This window comes from Ursus arctos, unplaced genomic scaffold (genome assembly GCF_023065955.2).
Source record: "Ursus arctos isolate Adak ecotype North America unplaced genomic scaffold, UrsArc2.0 scaffold_14, whole genome shotgun sequence".
Taxonomy (NCBI): Eukaryota; Metazoa; Chordata; class Mammalia; order Carnivora; family Ursidae; genus Ursus; species Ursus arctos.
In genome coordinates, this window is record NW_026622808.1 from 47,321,263 (window position 1) to 47,338,795 (window position 17,533).

At 51.7% G+C, this 17,533-nt stretch overlaps 2 protein-coding genes across 9 annotated transcripts in view; one reads left to right on the top strand and one right to left on the bottom strand.

The window, feature by feature from the left end:
• Positions 1 to 3,154, top strand: part of SLC25A26 (solute carrier family 25 member 26) — a 128,377-nt gene extending 125,223 nt beyond the window's left edge. For 7 of the 8 annotated variants that reach the window (XM_026501195.4, XM_044384998.3, XM_044384999.3 and 4 more), the window contains one exon: positions 1,926 to 3,154. In XM_026501195.4, the coding sequence (XP_026356980.1) occupies positions 1,926 to 2,124 (199 nt within the window). In that variant the 3' untranslated portion in view covers positions 2,125 to 3,154. The remainder of the gene's footprint in view (positions 1 to 1,925) is intronic. The other variant, XR_006409806.3, reaches the window with a different exon arrangement.
• The window catches only part of LRIG1 (leucine rich repeats and immunoglobulin like domains 1), a 110,943-nt gene continuing 96,438 nt past the window's right edge, over positions 3,029 to 17,533 (bottom strand). Inside the window, exons 12-19 of the mRNA XM_026501194.4 lie at positions 16,635 to 16,798; positions 9,331 to 9,651; positions 7,903 to 8,184; positions 6,958 to 7,377; positions 6,444 to 6,569; positions 5,720 to 5,866; positions 4,809 to 5,093; positions 3,029 to 4,711 (exon numbers count right to left, since the gene is read on the bottom strand). Of these exons, the coding sequence (XP_026356979.2) occupies positions 4,452 to 4,711; positions 4,809 to 5,093; positions 5,720 to 5,866; positions 6,444 to 6,569; positions 6,958 to 7,377; positions 7,903 to 8,184; positions 9,331 to 9,651; positions 16,635 to 16,798 (2,005 nt within the window). The 3' untranslated portion in view covers positions 3,029 to 4,451. The remainder of the gene's footprint in view (positions 4,712 to 4,808; positions 5,094 to 5,719; positions 5,867 to 6,443; positions 6,570 to 6,957; positions 7,378 to 7,902; positions 8,185 to 9,330; positions 9,652 to 16,634; positions 16,799 to 17,533) is intronic.

Here is a 17,533-nt window from a genome sequence, read left to right on the forward strand (position 1 = left end):
GCCTGTCTGTCCTGCATTGTGCCTTCCTCCTTGTCCTGTTCCGCAACTGGCTTTTTGTGTTTCTTGACTGTGCCCTTCACGGAGCAACCGCGGCCGCCCCGTGCGCACCCCCGCTGTGCCCCGTGTGCTGTGTTTGTTACCTGGTGTGATCCGTGGTCCCCAGAACACACCCCACTCCGCTTGAGTCTGCCTCCTTGTTCTCGGGGCGGGCACTGTACAGATGAGTGTGCTTTAAGGCTATAATTATGTTAATAGATTCAATTGTCATCTCGTGGAACCATAAACTGCTTCCATCTGCCTCTTGCCAGGAGCTGCCGAGTTCATTAGTGGCAGAAGCTGCACCAAGACACGGGTTTCAGAAATAAGTCAGCTAGTCAGCTGGGGGGGGGGGGGGAGGCTTTCGTGGCACAGGTGGTCTTCTGTCGACCTCCCTCCGAGCACCCTTCTCTGTGTAGGGAGGGGGGGAGAGGAGTCGTCTGGGTCTCAGGCCAGAAGGTCCCAGGGGCCTCGGCGCGGTAGCTGGTGAGTTTCTGTCCTCACCAACCGCGTCGTGCGGAAACAGTGTGCGTGATGCCGAGCTGAACAACTCTTTTCCTTGTATAGTTTTCATGGTTACTTCTAGACAAGAACAAGAGGTTCTCATCTGTATATTTTACTTAATGATTTAAATCCTTCCTTCCCTAACAAAAGGGTCGTCTACCGCTAAGTCCCTTTTCCTCCAAGGTGCTGAGTAGGATACTTGGAGAGGAGGCGAGGGGACCTGTCCCAGCAGGTGTGCAGAAACTAGGCAGCCGGGGTGGGGGTGCGCTCTCCTGTCCACCTCCTTGGCCAGTCCTGTTTAGCTTATTGTGGATGTTTTTCCTCCATCTTAGAGGTTAGGTCCTTTTCACATAACCTGACCATTTTCACTTGCTGCTCCAGAGTGTCCTCACTACTGAGCCTGATAGTTCTGATTTTTACTGCATACAAAAGTAATACTCTTGGTAAAAAGGCTCAATGATTCTAGAAAGACAGGTAGAGAATGTTTCTTGTCGTTCTGCCCCCCAGAGAAAGCTGAGGCCTTGGAATATATGCTCGCATGCTTGCCGTGCTTGCACGTACGGCTGGGACTTCTGGGCACGATCTGCCTCGGTCCTGCGGACTGCCTTGGGGGCCCTGCAGCTGCTGTGGCGCCAGAATCCCGTGCGAGCCGCAGGGTGGCTTTTAAAGAGCGAACCTCCAGTGTGCGCCCCCTGTGACACCGTTCTTTCACTCTGCCTTTGTTTGATGATTCCAAAGTCAGTCCTCCGACTGGCCTTGCGTGGTGCGTGGGGACCGAGCCTTCGAGGAGGTGCTGTCCCCAGACCATTGGCCTTTCTGGTCCTTCCTCGGAGGAGAAGACAAACGGAATGCATGGAGCTTCACTTTCTTGTTCTGGCATCACATCTGTGGGCCTCTAAGGACAAAAGGCAACTGAGTCACGGGGAGGAGTGGCATAGTGGTCAGCATATCTCCTCCAACACCCAGAGCCCACCTTCCCTTCCCGGGGGGGGGGGGAGCACGGTGCACCCCTGGATCCAGGCCTTGGACTCCTTTACCAGAGTCTGTTTCACCATCTCCCAAAGACAAAACCGGGAGGGAGGTTTCTGACAGGACTTGGGGGACAGAGTTCGTCTTTCTTGACCAATTACTGGACTTCATTGTGAGGCTCGCAAGCAAGCTGTTCGGTATTGAGCCACGTTAGCCAACAAACAGCCGGGCCCAGATTCAGCAAGCCTACTCGGGAGCGTAACTTAGCGCCGTTCTGGGAGAGAAAAGCACACGCGCTCAGTGCTGTGGGGGGTGTAATGAGCGTGGTGTGCTGAGTTGAGCAAGCTGTGGGTGTCGGAATTTAACCTTTTTTACACACACGGACTTAAAATCTTTCCTCCTTTTTCCTTCCCTAGATTGTTTGCAGGTGTCTTCCCTCGAGTGGCGGCCATCAGTCTGGGAGGCTTCATCTTTCTGGGTGCCTACGAGCGGGCCCGCAGCCTGCTGTTGCAGCTTGGCAGAGAGCGCCCCCGCGTCGGGGACGGCGCCCCAGGCACGGCTCTCAAGACGGGCGGCGCCGTGCAAGCAGCCGCGCGGCGTGAACAAGGATCTTGAGGACGTGTCTCCGCTGCCATCGGCTGGCCGGCACGCTCACGTGGAACCCCAGCCACAGCGGTACTCTCAGCCCCCCGAATAAAGCCGTGTGGTGACGCCGCGTCCACGCTGCTCGGAGCCTTCATTTGATCTGTAGCTGACCTTGCATTTCCTGCCCCCTGCTAGCAGGCCGACCGCGGAAGGCAGAGAGGATTCTAGACGCTTCTCATTCCGACGGTGGGGGGGGGGGGTGGACGGGGAGCAGGAAGGCGGGGGCTCCAAGGGAAAGTGGGGCCCGAGGCTGGGCGTTTCCCCGTGGTGAAGCTTCGGGCTCTGTTGAGAGACTGACGTGCAGGTGCAGGCGTTCTCCGGGGCGGCCAGGCTGCTGTTCTTAATTACCCTCAGATTTCCCCGAGAAAACAGGATTGTATTATTTTTCAGAGAAGCGTCCAGCAGCCCACGTGGTGTGTGAGAGAAAGCAAGCGGTTGCAGCTCAGGGCCCAGGTGGGCTGGAGGGCGCGGTGGGCCCACTGAGGACCTGGGCCCTGTGCCCCGCTTCTCCACCCGAGACCCAAAGGAGGGGCGTGGGCCAGCCGGGAGCCCGAGCGCTGCGTCTGCGTGCCCGGCGGGAAGGTTGGTTGCTCGGTACTGGGAATGAGACGGGACGAAATGGGGAGGGCTCCATTTCAGAGCTTGACTAATAAGCTCCAGGTGTGAGAAAAATTCAGAGAGAAATCTCAGGAATCTAGGGGTGGCGTATCTTCCCTGGAGCAAAGAAGTACTTGATTTTGCTTTGCCGAGAAGAAATTTTCCCCTTTTTGGGAAAACAGATAATTAAAGGCAGAATAGCTGCATTTGTAAGGGAGTTTCTGGAAGGGAAGGGGGTGAAACGGTGGGTAGAAAAATGCCCCTAGCCACACAATCAACATTTATAAATGAACCTTTATTAAAGACACTTCAACGCCGTTTGTTAGACACTTCAATATTTTACATGTTTTTCAATGTACATTGTACCAAAATGTCTATAAATAAATAACTTTGTACATAAAAGTAATACTTCCTCTTTCACATTGCCTCTCAGAAGCAGCAAATTCACATATTTTGTGGAAGTAACATTAATCAGTTGACTGTTGAGAACACAATTCTAAATGTGCTTACCTTTTAGAACGGCGATGACACCGGACAGTACGATTTTTAACAACCATTTTGTCGGTCTCTACCTTCAGCTTTTTGGCTAAAGGAACCTGCTTTCTGAGATTTTTTAAGGACCTTGTTTCAATGTAATTTTTCCTGAAATACACATTGGCACTCACAAGATGGTTAGCTACAGGTCTCGAAAGTGCAAATACACCCAGGTCAGGGGCTTCGACTTGTTACGGTCCCAGCCCGGGTCTGTCTGTGAGGGAAGGACGTGGACAGACAGGCTCCGGAGCCTCAGTAGAGAGCAGCTAGAGGACGCCATCCTTTTCCTCCCCCGTGATCAGTGTCACGTGAATTAGCATAGCGGCAGAACGAAAACATCACTATTGAAAAATCCACAGGTACCAACACCAGCAGCCTCTACCTCAGTAAAATGAGCCTCAGAGGACAGTCGAGTGATTCGACCGCCCCACGTGCTTTTCTCCTAGAAGGAAGAAAGGCAGTGCGCCATTGTTCGGAACAAAGGCTCGTGGTGGATCAGCAACCCCCCCCCCCCCTTCGGCTTGGCAAGGAACTTAGAACAAGTCCCGCAGGGCAGAGGTACAGGACGACACGGGCATCTCGGGCGCGGCAGGCAGGGGGGCCGCACGGGAGCAATACTGACGGGACGTGAATTCCAATGCACACGAAGGCGGGCGCAGACCCCGGGGTCTGTCCGGGGCAGTGCAGTGCAGACCCCAGGACCTCCCCTCCTCCCTGCCCTCCAGCAACTCCCGGGAGCAAATGTGGTTTTAGGTTCTACGAATTCCATCCATGCATTAAGGCACCAGAACTCTTCCCCGCCCCCCCTCCCGAAATTAAACAGCAACCTGATATGAAAAATAATATTGTCAAAATTGTATGTTTTTCTTCTTTTTTTTCCTGTTAACCATGCACTAAAGATTAAAATAGCCTCTGCAAAAGATATATAATATATAGGAAATCTCTGAAAACTCTTATGTACAAGGGCATCAGACACTTTTTTGCTTTTGTACACGATAGCCTCTCGCGGGTCTGCGCGGCGGCCGCAAGTCCTTGAAACCACGGACACTCCACACGGAAGTTTAAAAACTCTGTACACATCAGTGACGCTTGAACTCAAGCTTCCTTACAGCCTCTCCTACCTCTCTTTCCTGTAGAGACGACACAAGAGCTGAGGTAGACAAAGCCTAGATTTTCGGTGCAAAGAGCAGGGGCACGCCCCGTTTCCCGGGGAGCTGTCCTGTCAGCGCTGGGGCCTCGGGGCTGGAGTCACACGCCTGGGGGAGGTGTCCATTGGAAAGAAGCAAGTGCTGGCCTTCACTGGGGCCGTCAGGAAAGCCCGAGGCGGCTTCCGCGAGCTCCGCACTGCCGGGAGTTAACGTCGAGGGAGGCTGGAGGTCTGTGGAGTCTGGCTCACACAGCCTTGCTGAAGTCCAAGAGGAGGCCCCTGTGAGAAAGGAAAGGGCGCATCAGAGCGTCTGGCCTGGCTGCTTACCTGCCCCCACCCACCTGCGGGGCCTCCTTGGAAGACCGTGAACGTCTACCTTTCCCATCTGGAGGTGCCAGTGGCTTTTTCTTCAAGGATGTCAGCATTCTGTCGTGGTTACTGGGGTAGAGGGACCCCCTGCGGTCAGCACGGGACCCGTCAGCAGTCCCACTGGTCAGGTGAGGCAGAGAATGTTCTCGGTCCGTCTGACTGGGGTCCTGGCTGCTTAGTGTCCCTGGCTGTGTATTGTCTCTGGTCACAGGCGGAGGATAGAAAGCTTGTTCCTTGGAGTAACCGTCCACGTCTGTGTTGCAGTCACCGCACGCCACGGGGCCGCTGTGCTCTGCGGGACCAAGCAGGGGACAGATTAGAGCCACGGCCACCGAGGTCTGCATCCCCGCCCAGAACAGGAAGCTTCTGTCCCCTGCTGGGAGGCCAGAGCCCTGCTTAGATGAACTCTCGAAAAACCTGCCCTCTCTCCCATCTGTGGTCACAGAAAAAGGACTGGGCAAATACCAAGCCCTTAAGGAAGAATGGGCCCTTCGTGTTTCAACGGTTCAGATTAATTGCTTCATGAGAGAAAGTGGCCCTACTCTTTTGATCACAGAAAAAAAGAATCCCACTGCATGACATACCATGTGCTCTCAGGAGTCTTCGGAATAATCAGAAATATAGCCTCAAAAATAGCCCTGGTAAAAAGGTACTTCAGGTTGGGCCTTGCCCTTTATTAAAATTGCTTATAAATCTGGAAAGTTCAAGCCCAGGCTTACCCCACCACAGATTTATGAAAGAGACCTGCTACTTCAGAACTACGAGAGCCAGGCCACAGCTTCCTGTTTATACACTGAATACCAAATTCTGAGATAGTCTTAGACCCATAATGCATCTCTCGCTCTCATTTAATGAACAGGTTTACTTGAATTTTGATTTCAAGAACCGCAGACTTTTCCCGACGAGAGCGTCTCTTACCCATCTTCTGAGCACCAGGTCTCCGCTGGGCTTTCTCCACCACGTTCCAGGGCTCCTTGGTACAGCCCACGCAGAGCTTGGGCTGCCTGCACGTAATGCCATGAGCGTCCGCCTCTGAAAAGAGGCTGGCGTCCCTTGGACAAACACCTGCAGTAGATTCCCACAGTTAGAAATGATGGGCTTAGCTTTCCAGAGGAAGTCCGACCCTTTTTACAGTGTTCTTTACGGTGGTAGGTGTCTGCTGACCAGCAAGGGGCATCTGTAATGTAAGACAAGCTGCCCCCAGGGCAGGCCTGTCGGTGTTTGGGGCCATGCTGGTGAGCGGTTCGTGTAAGGACAGACCTGCCCCCTGTAAGCACTCCGTCTCCCCCACAGAGGCAGCTCACCCTGGGAGAGCTTTCTAGTAGCCGAGATGGGCCCACAGAGCAGGCGTGGACCGTCTCCTACCCCGTGCATTGGTTTCAGGGCCTGTATGTCCTTTGCAGCTCCTTATTCAATCCTGCCTTTTCCTGACCAGGAGACGCTGAGCCCCATATAGCAACTGCCTGGGGGCTGGATTTTTAAAACCTTGCAGAACATGCACGGGGCAGGGCCAGGAAACCCAACCGAAGGCTTGAGTCTGCCAGCCGTCCGGGTCAGATGTGCTCAGCCCAAGGCCACGCACCTGCCCTAGGAAGGGGCAGGAGGCTCCCGAGGACAGGGTCGCGTCAGGTTGAGGCCTTACCGTTGCTCTCGATATGCCCGTTGGCCTGAGGGCCACCCTCAGGCCTGATCACAGTTTCCTGTCGGTCAGAAAGGGTCCCCTGAGACGAGAGGTAGCTTGGAACATCCGGTGGCACAATGGTTTCATCTGCAAGGAGACAGGACGATCAGATACCAGGTGTCCCTATCCTTCGTGGGGACAAGACAGGAAAACACTTGCTCACTATCAGGCCCAGACACCAGATTCTTGCACCAGCAGCCGCTCAGGCTGTGCACAGATGGTCTGGAGGGCCCAGCTTAGTCTCGCTTTCCACCCGGGTGTAAAAACTACAGCAGTTGGAGGTCTGAGCCCACAGAAGAGAGCGAGCAGGGATGGCTAGGGAGCCGGAACTAGCAGGAGCACGATACTGGGAGGTCCCTGCAGCCATGAGCCACCACGCGGCCACCGGGCACGGCCCCAGGGTGCCCCTGCCTCGTCGCCAGACGGCACTGCGTCCCTCCTGCCCGGGGAATGAGCTCGGCCCGCAGGGGCTCACCTGTGTTGGTGACGCTGTACTCCTCGCTCTTCTTCCTGGTCTGGTAGATGATGCACACCCAGACCAGGGACGTCAGCACGATGCTGCACACCACAGCGATGGTGAAGACGCCCACGGTGCTGCCGTCCTTCCTGCAGCCGGGCGCGGGCAGAATGCTCAGCTGGCTGTGCGCGCGCTCCGTGCCCAGCGTGTTGGAGATCTCGCACGTGTACTGGCCCGCGTCCTCCACCACCACGTTCTGAACGATGAGCAGCTGGTTGCCCGGCGTGAAGTGGTGCCGCTCGGTGAGGCTCAGGGGGCGGCCCCCCTTCAGCCAGGTGATGCGGGGCGTAGGGTTCCCGGTCGCCTTGCACTGGAGCGCCACCGTTTCTCCCATGGACACCACGCGGTCTTCCAGAGGCACCACCAACGACGGGGTTTCTGCAGGAAGGCAGAGGAGACGGTCCGGTTACTCTGTGCGCCTGCCCTGCCCTCCGGACCAAGGAGGGCCCACACGCCAGTGAAGGGCCGCAGGAGATCGAGTGTCAGAGCGGCGAGCTTTCCAAAGACCTCGCACAATGACTAAGTCACAGCCATTCTGGGGGGTGGCTTCGACGAGGAGGAGGAACGAACCTTGAGCCACAGAGAAGCCCCTTCTCTCCCCCAGCTGTCCTGTGCCGGGCTCGTGTCTCTATTCTTCAGCAGACCACACCCATCCAGCCCCAGTCAGAGGGCAGTCGAGAATGTTCCCTACCAAAGCCCTACAAAAAATACTCCCTTAACCCTTAACTCGCTATCTTAAAAAACAAAACAAAAAACACTCGCTGAGCTGCTTTCTGACATTTTCTTGGAACATCTTAGAACCAGCACGGCACAGTGAGCCTGCTGGTCGCACGGAACGGCTGGAGCCCCTCGCCACCCCCGCGCACGCGTGGCCTCATATACTCAGTGTACGAGTGCTCGGACCGAAGACTGTCAGGGTGGCATTGGCGGAAACGGTGCCGGCCGAGTTCTGGGCGGTGCAGCTGTAAACCCCCATGTCCTCGATCTTCACATTCGTGATGAAAAACACGTCGTCATCGGGCATGACGTGCATGCGTCGCTCCCGAGCAGCGGGGAAGTCCGTGCCTCCGTCCTTCTGCCAGGCGATCTGGGGGTTGGGGTGGCCGGTGGCAGCACACTCGAGGCGGGCCGTGGTGCCGGTGCGGATGGCTATGTCGTGGGGCGTTTTGGTGAAGGACGGCAACACTGCAAAATACATACCGTCAGGCTCGCGGGACGGAAGGGCCAGACGCAAAGGCCCGGACAGCCCTCCGGCAAAGTGCCCGCCTCCGTGGATGGCTGTGCCCCCCACCCTCTGTGCCAGCGTCTGCCCCGAACCGCTCCCCCCGCCTCTGACGCCCCCCCTCCGCCCGAACTGCCAGCCTCTCCCTCCCATGGCGCTCTCTTGTTAACCCGAGGCTGCCTGTCGCCCCCTCAAGTGGAAACTGTTGACGAAGCAGGTTGTCCCCTCTGACCCCTCGAGTGGCCATCTGTCCATATGGGGACAGCCCATAAATACTGGGGTCTGACACATGCCTGCCTTCCTTAACCACCAGAACAGAGCCCGGGGGACCAAGGTATCTGCTCTGACAGGACGTAGTGATGGGCATGGAGGACATGCCCCCACCCCGGGCAGAGCAACAGGACGGCCCGTCCCTCTTGGAGAAAGCGCGGCGGGGAGGCGGTGTCCGGGCCCCATGGCTGGACGCTCGCCGGCTGACTTCTGCCGCGTACTCCCTGACCCAGCAGTGGGCACCCCACTCACGCCGGGCACCACGGCAGTTCCCCCTGGGCTTGCTTCGGTGCCAAGTCTGACCGTCCACGGAGCTTCTGATACAGAGGACTGCACAGCAGAACTACGTGGGGTAAAGAAGGTGTTTTCCTGCGGTGTTTAAGGGCTTCGAGACACAGTGGTTCCGCGCTTACTACCCGGCGGAGGGCGCTTCACCGCTCTAGCTACTCGCTTCTCCATGACAACTCGCAGCCCTGAGAAAAGCCACCTCGATGGGCTCTAAAGCTCAGAGGGCGGGAGCCTCGCCGCCATCAGGGTATGCTCGGAATCTGGACACCGGACTTCATGGTTTGTGGAGGACAATAAATGGATAAAACTACAAGGCCTGGGCCCTTCATTTCACTTAACACAATACCTGGATAAAAAGTCACCAGAAACAGGTGAATCACCGAGAGTAACCCTGCACTCTACACAACTTGCTCTGCCCCCCTGCCCCGCGCTAGTGACACGGTAATGTCCCGATGAAGCTCCGGTGTCTCCCGCCTGCATCCTTCCCACACGGTCACACAGAACCACGCGCGGCTTTAGAGGACTCACACCAGTCCACGGCACCGCCTTACCATTCACGATGAGCCGGGCCTTGTGCGAGTAGGTGGAGCCGAAGTGGTTGGTGATGACGCACTGATAGCGGCCCTCGTGTCCGAAGGTGACGTGGCGCAGGTGCAGGACGGTGGTGTACTCCGTCACCTTCCCGTCCTGTGCGCGGGCGTGCGCGAAGTTCTCCATGTCGGCGTTGGCCAGGACCTCGTTGTCCTTCTTCCAGGCAAACGTCACGGGGGAGCTGCTGCTGCTGGCTGCTGAGCACGTGAACCGGATGTCCTTGCCCACGACGGCCATGGTGGGCTCTGGCTGGGTGATGATCTGTGGCTTCGGTAAGTCATCTGCGGAGAGGAGAGCCCGATGGAAGAGTCTCCCACCCAGGCCCTCAGGACACAGAGGGACCGCACCTTTCAGGGTCTCTGCTGGCCCTCAGCTCCAGCATGCACTGGAAGCGAGTTGCACCATGGCCATCTGGCCTTACCCGATTAGAAACCCCTGGGCAGCGATCGGCTCTGGGACCACACTCCTGGACTACGAACCCAGCCACCAAGACTCGTGTACCAGAGCATACATTTCAGGAGTTTCCATGAGGGGTTGCTTCACTTCCTCACCTTAACACAAAACACACTAACAGAGTCAGGAGCCGTCAGCCCTGACTGCATAGACCTTACCCACCAACTTCACTCCAGGAGGAGAGGAGTAGGAAGCACTTTCAGAATGCGAGACAAACTCTTCCAAAACTCTGCACCTCTGTTAAAGCCACAATAACACTAGTGAAAATGGTTATGATCAACTTTTCCAGGATTCTGGAAGGCTGTCACAAGCAAAGGCTGTAACGACCCATGGAGGGTTGACTCAAGGAAATGCCTGAATCTCAGGAAGGAAAATGAGCTTTGTGGTGTTTAACTTAGCTTAAGTCCCATCTCTCTCTGCCTAGCTTTGCGGTAGGCTTAACGCCCAGCAGCCTGGCGACCACCGAGGGGCAGAAGGGCTGTGGCGCCCCCACAAAGGCCCCGCGCTCTGGCATGATTCGGCCCGCTGCAGCTGGCTCGGCAAGGAAGCCCTGCGCCTGGGACGTTTGATGAAAACAAGCAGCAGCCAGCGGTGAGCTGTGTCCACTGGAGCCAACAAGAGGCTGGCCCAAAAACCAAAAAGGAAAAGCCGTGACTGAAAAGGTCCGACGTGTTCCTGAGGCTCTAGAAGGCCACATGCATGTGCAGGGCTACGCGCATGCCCAAGACAGGCCTGAGAGCAGCCTCGTTTCTCACGGGCGCGGCGGCACCCCTCGGCACAACGGAGGTGCTGGGCAGAGGACGGGGGACTTTGTGAGCTGATGTAAGGGCTCTCTGTGCAGGCGTTAGCCAACCGGGGGCCACTTCAGTGGCTGCACAGAACAGATGACAGTATTTGTCCAGGAAAGTCACTCAGCAAATTTTAATAATAAACAGAACAACAACAAAGCAGGGGCAAGACGGAGGGAGAGTCTGTCTCTGGAGTTGCCACATTATTTTAAAGGCTCCGTTTCCAACAAAAAAACCACAAAACAGGGAAAGAAAGGTGGGGAAAAAAAGCAATCAATGGAAACTGTTCTTGAGGAAGCCCAGATCTTGGACTTAATAAAAACTTTAAATTGGCTTTACAAAATATGTTCAAAGAACTAAAGGAAATCATGTCTAAGAAAATTAAAGGAAAAGCATCTGAATACTTACCCAACAAAGAATGCCAATAAAGAACTAGAAATTGCAGAGGTATACCAAATATAAATTTGGGAGTTTAAAAGTATAAGAACTAAAATGAAAAATTCACTAGAGGGGCTCAGTAGCCCCACCGAGCAGGCAGAACAGCTTGTGAACTCGAGACTATCCAATCAAAGAAACAAAAAGCCACGAAGGTTAAGGAATAGTCCCAGAGACCTGTGGGACAGCATCAAGCTAACAACATACAAATAATGGGAGTCCAAGAAGGAGAAGAAAGAAAAAGAAACTGTATTTTGTAGAAATAATAGCCCCAAACCTCCCAAATCTGATGAAAAATAGGCACCTACCCCTCCAAGAAGTTCAACAAACCCAAAAAGGATAAACTCAAAGATCCCCCCCCCCCACCGCAGAAACATAACAGTCAAACTGTCAGAAGCCAAAGACAAAGAATCTTGAAAGCAACCGGGGAGCTGCAACACATCACAGAGAAGGGGTCCTCAGTGACATGCAGCTGATTTCTCACTGGAAACCACGCGGGGGAGCAGGCAGACATATTCAAAGTACTGAAAGAGACTGTCAGCTACGAATTCTGTATCCAGCAAAACCGTCCTTCAAAAGTGAAGGAGAAATTAAATCACTCTCAGATTTAAAAACAGAAAACCTATTTTGCTGCTGCCAGACCTGCCCTTTTTAAGAAATACTAAAGGGAATCCTTCAGGCTGAAATGAAAGGACATGAGAGTAACTCAAATCCACACAAAGAACTAAAAAACCCCGTTAAAATAACTACACACATAAGTATGCAAGTACAGTGTGTTTTTGTAACCCTCTCCTGATTTAAAAGGCAACTACATAGAGCGATAATCACAAAACCGTGTTGACGGGCTCACGATAAATAAAGATGTGATTTATGCGACATCAGTGCCGCAAAGGAGGAGCTCCACAAATAGAGCTTAGTAGGAGCAAAATTGTGCATACTACTGAAGTTAATTTCATTATTAATCTGAACTAGATTAAGATGTTAATTTTAATCCCCATGGCAGTCATTAAGAAAATAACTCAAAAAATAGTAAAATAAACAAGAAGGGAGTTAAAATGGTATATGAAAAGATACCTAACGTGGAACCAGTCAGTAATGAAGAAACACAGGAACAAAAAACATAAACCACATAGGAAACAAATAGCAAGCAGCAAATTCTGTCTTATCAGGAATTACATTAACAAGTCAGTTAACCCCCCAGTCAGAATGCAAGATTACTGAAATGATTACAAACCCATGACTGGGCTACATGCTTTCTTGTAAGAGATACACTTTAAATTCAAAGTCACAAATAGGAAAACAGTTGCCAACAGACAGCTACGGCGTCAATACTACTACCAGATAAAATAGACTTTAGGGCAGAAATAGTTACTAGGGAGAAAGTAATTTTTTGTAATGTAAAACAATCCATCCCAAGACCTAAACATCCAGTATATATGCACCTAACGGTTCCACAAAACAAGCAGCAGAAACTGAAGGAAGAAACGGACAGTGCAACAGCAGCTGTGGAACTCAACACTCCACATCCAGCGATCAGATAAAACCATTAGGCAGAAGATCAACAGGGCAACAGAAAACCTGAATGACACTCTAGGCCAAACAGACCTATCGGATATCTATAGAAAATTCCAGCCTACAACAGCAGAATAAACATTTTCAAGTGCACATGGAACGTTCTCCAACAGAGTTCATATGTTAGGCTAAAAAATTTCAATAAATTAAAAGAAATCATGCAGTGTCTTTAATGACAATGGAAAGAAGTCAGAAATCAGTATCAAGCAATACTAGGAATCTAACTTTTGGAAACTATATTGTACTTCTCTAAGTCAAAAAAGAAATCATAAGAGAAATTAGAAAATATTTTGATTGAATGTGAAAACAAATACCAAAACTTAAATCTGCAGCCTAAAACAGTGCTTATAGAGAGATTTAGAGCTGTAAATGCCTACATTAAGGAAGATCTCAAATTAATAAACTCTTCTTCTTAAGAAATCAGAAAAACAAGCTATATCCAAACCAAGGAGAAGGAAATAATGATTAGTGCAGAAATAAATAAAAGAGAAAAATGGGGGAAAAATCAATGAAAACAAAAGTTACTTCTTTGAAAATACTAACAAAATTGAAGAATCTTTAGACTTGTAGAGTGGGGAGGTGGGGAGAAGACTTCAAACACTAGGAAGAAAAGAGGGTACATTACTAACTTTACAGCAATGAACAGGAATACTATGACTCATTTGTATGCCAACAAATGAGATAACCTCATATACGCACAAATTCTGAAAAAGACAAGCTACCAACGCTGACTCAAGAATAACCAAAATCTGAATAGACAGTAACAAGAAACAGAGTAAGTAATTTAAAAAATTCCCACAAAGAAAAGGCCAGACCTAAATGACTACTCTAGTAAATTTTACCCCAAATTAAAAATATTTACCACTAATCCTTCACATATTCTTCCAAAAAGATAGGTGAGAAGTGAACATTTCCGGACTCCACTGTATGAGTCAAGTATTCCCAGATAATAAAATCAGACAAAAACAAAACCATAGACCTTTATAAGTACAGATGCAAAAATCTTCAACAAACAAATACTGGCAAACCAAATCCCACAACACATAAAAAGGATTATACACCATGATCAAGGAATGCAAAGTTGGTTTAATATCCAAAAATCAATGTATTATATACCCTATCAATAAATGGAAAAAAATCCTATGTGATCACCTCAACAGATGTAGCAAAAAAACATTTGACAAAATCCAACACCCTTTCATGATAAAAACTCAACAAATTAGAAATAAAAGGGCGTTCTTCCCAGATAAAGGTCATCTATGAGAAACCCACAACATCATATCTAATGGTGAGACACTGAATGCTTCCCCCCAGTCAGGAAAGACGAGGATGTCTGCCCTCACCACTTCTACTCGGCACTGCACCGGAGGCTCTACGAGGGGCAATCAGGCAAGAAACAAAATAAAAGCTATTGAGATTGAAAAGGAAGAGTAAAACTCTTGATTTCGGCTCAGGTCGTGGTCTCAGGGTCATGAGATCGAGCCCTGTGTTGGGCTCCATGCTGGGGGTGGAGTCTGCTTAAGATTCTCTCTCCCCCTCTCCCGCTGCCCCTCCCCACCCTAGACTCGTGGCTTGCTCACGCTCTCAAAAGGAAAAAAAAAAAAAAGAAGTACTGATACATACTAAAAAATTATGCTATTAAAAAGCTGGTCACAAAAAGCCATACATTGTAGGATTCCATTTATATGACACATCTAGAGCAGATAAATCAGAGACACAAGGTAGGGTAGTGGACAGGGGAGAGTAGGGTGTGACTGCTGTGAACAGTTTCTCTAATGGGTGATGAAAATGTTCGTAAGTAGATGGTCATGAGGGTTATACAACTTTTCAGTATTCTACAGACTGCTGACGGGCACACTTGACACAGGTGATTGTCACAGTATCACGATACAGCCCTCTTCGCAGGAAACAGAAAACATTCTCATGCCCTCAAAAAGAAACTCCCTGCCTTTTAACTATCACCCCTTCTCCTTCCACCCTAAGCCACCAGTCATCACCAACCTCTCCACCACCCCTGTTGTGGTCCCTAAATGGGGACCTCTTCTGGACAGGACATTCACTCCTGCATTTATCATACGGACGGAATCACAGTATGGTCTTTGGTGACCAGCTTCTTTTACTTCAAATATATCAAGGTTCATCTGTTCTACGAATGAGTCCTTTCTATGGCCTAATAATACTCCAGCGCTCGGCTGTGCCGTATTTTATTGACCCACTCATCCGGTGATGCGCATCTGGATTATTCCCACTCTCTGGCTCTTATGAACAACGCTGCCACGAGCATCTGTGTCCAGGTTTTATGTAGATGTGTTTGTGTTGCTCCTGGGTACACAGGAGCACGTTATCTTATGCTGAATTGTCGGGGACACGTCCAAACTGTGTTCCAAAGGGGCTGCACCATTTTACATGCCCGCCTGCAGCAGGGGAGGGTTCAGACTCCCCCCCCCCCCCCGCACCGCCCCGCCAATCCTCACCAGTACTTGCTGACTTTTTGATGCTGGCAATGCTCATGCGTGTGAACTGGTTATTTTTTCATTTTACAAAAAAGGAGGGGAAAGACTCCCATACAGCTCAAACTCTGATCTCCTGCCAGTTGTTTTTCATGATTCCCATTCATAGCTGGTGACTGTTTCAGTGGTGAGCCCGAGCTACAGTGAGGAGCAGACAGCTGCTGCCCCCCGGAACACGCCAAGGCCACAGGCCGGAGGCTGGGCGCAGCAGGGTCCACGTCCCGCCCTGGCTCATCCAAAGGGGAAGATGACACCCTGGGACAGGAAAAGGGAGGAAGGTGCACAAAGCTCCATTTCAGGAAGGCTGATTGACAGCTGAATGGTCAAGGCCCAGCTCCCTGGTGACCAGTGGATCACACAATCACTTTGTCCTCGGGAATGCGAGCTACGTGTGGTTTCACGTCCTGCACAGAGCTGCCCATAGGCTGATCAGTGAGGAAAGCTCATTCTGCAGGGCTGTACCCCACGGGGTGTTCTTAGGGCTGCTTGCTGGACTGCGCCAGCACAAAGGAGGGCAAGCCTACTTCCAGAAGCGGTGGTGATGGCGGTGGTGGGCACAGGCATGGGAGGGGGACACCTGTATTTGGACTTGAGCAGGCACACCGGCTACGGCTCTGCCCGGGATGTAGGGGGGGAGAAGAGGACCGCGGGGGTCCCCACACTGCTAGGGCAGCTCCTGGCTGGGGTCATCCCACCCAAGACATGGGGCAGACCATGGGGAGGACAAAAGGCAGGAGGACTCACACCTGCTCCGGAGAGCCCGTCACGCCTGGGCATCCCACCCTCACTCCCGCTTCGAGACCAGCAACCACTCAGAACTCATCTCATTCTGTGACCACGTCATACTGAGCACGAGGGCAGGCATTTCTGCTGGAGCGTGGTGTGTGGCAGGCATGCGTGCACACAGTCTCCGGCCGGTCGGCATCTTCTATGCTCTGTGCAACCAGACCGGGATTCCGACCACCCCTGGTCAGAAGGATGGCAAGGCCCACGGAACAGTCAGAAGGAAGAATGAGTGTAAAGCTCCAAGTGCAGATTTCAGTGGTTTGGAGAAACAGCAAGAGTGCAAGTCAACAAGGAATTATTTTTACTACAGTAACTGTTCTCCTGAGACTTGTTCTTCCTGTGTTTAACCTTTCATTCCTGGGGCTGGAAAGAAGCACACATTAAAACCCCAGCCTCATACGCTGAGTAAATTCACAGCTAAACCTGGGCACCAGGGCCGTCTTGAGACAACACAACTTTCTTCCAGTAACTGATTATTCTGATTTGTAACCGAACCAGCGCAGGCTCCCTTCTGATTAAACGCATGTACTCCAAGAACCACATAATGAGCCGTCTCCACAGTAAATACTATGTGTGGTTTCAGTGGGAAATAAATTGCATCCAGCAATTGGTAACCAGGAATTGGGGTTTACTCTGATCATAGGAGTCGCTCCCATAATGAGGGGTTCCTCCTGGCCTCCTTGCCCTTCATGAAAAAAAAAATCACGAAGACAGTCTTACCGCACACGAAACTCTCCGGCGGCACAGAGAAAATGCTCTGGCCCTTTAGCGACTCTGGGTGGGCACAGGTGGCTGTCACGAAGGCCTGCAGCGTCCTGCCCACCAACCACGGGGGCAGCCACTTGAGCTGGCAGTCACACAAGAAGCTATCGCTGCTGATATGGCTAAAAGAAAAACAAAGGGGACATCTGAGGTGTGATCTCAAGATAGGTATACTCCCTTGGTACACAGATTCCTTCCCTCTGTCACCTCCCGTCAGCTTCTGTTGTTAACACCAGCAGTCTAGAAAGGGAAAAGATTTTTCACAGTTCTTCTCCAATGACCTAGAGCAGAATGCATCATCTGCTTAGAGTTCTTCATAAAATGCAGCCCTGGCTCAGGATGTTAAGTGGAACCCAAGATCTGGCATTTCTTCTTCTTCTTTTTTTTTTTTTTTTAAAGATTTTATTTATTTATTTACTTGACAGAGATAGAGACAGCCAGCGAGAGAGGGAACACAAGCGGAGGGAGTGGGAGAGGAAGAAGCAGGCTCATAGCTTAGGAGCCTGATGTGGGGCTCGATCCCATAACGTCGGGATCACGCCCTGAGCCGAAGGCAGACGCTTAACTGCTGTGCCACCCAGGTGCCCCAAGATCTGGCATTTCTAACAAGGTCCACAGGCCTTACTGACCCCGCTGTGTACAACCCGGAGTTCACATGTGCTCAGAGCCAGGCACCCAGCGCTCTCACGTGCGCCTGGGGGAACATCCAACCTCTTCCAGCCTCTGACCATCCGACGGAGATAAGGAGCCCTGGCCCCGCTCTGCTTTCTCCCACTCTCCTGATAAGCTATGGGAGCTTCCAAACTTAGTCTGAAACTTTGATCTAGATTCTGAAACCAGTTCTGAGAAGGGTTCTT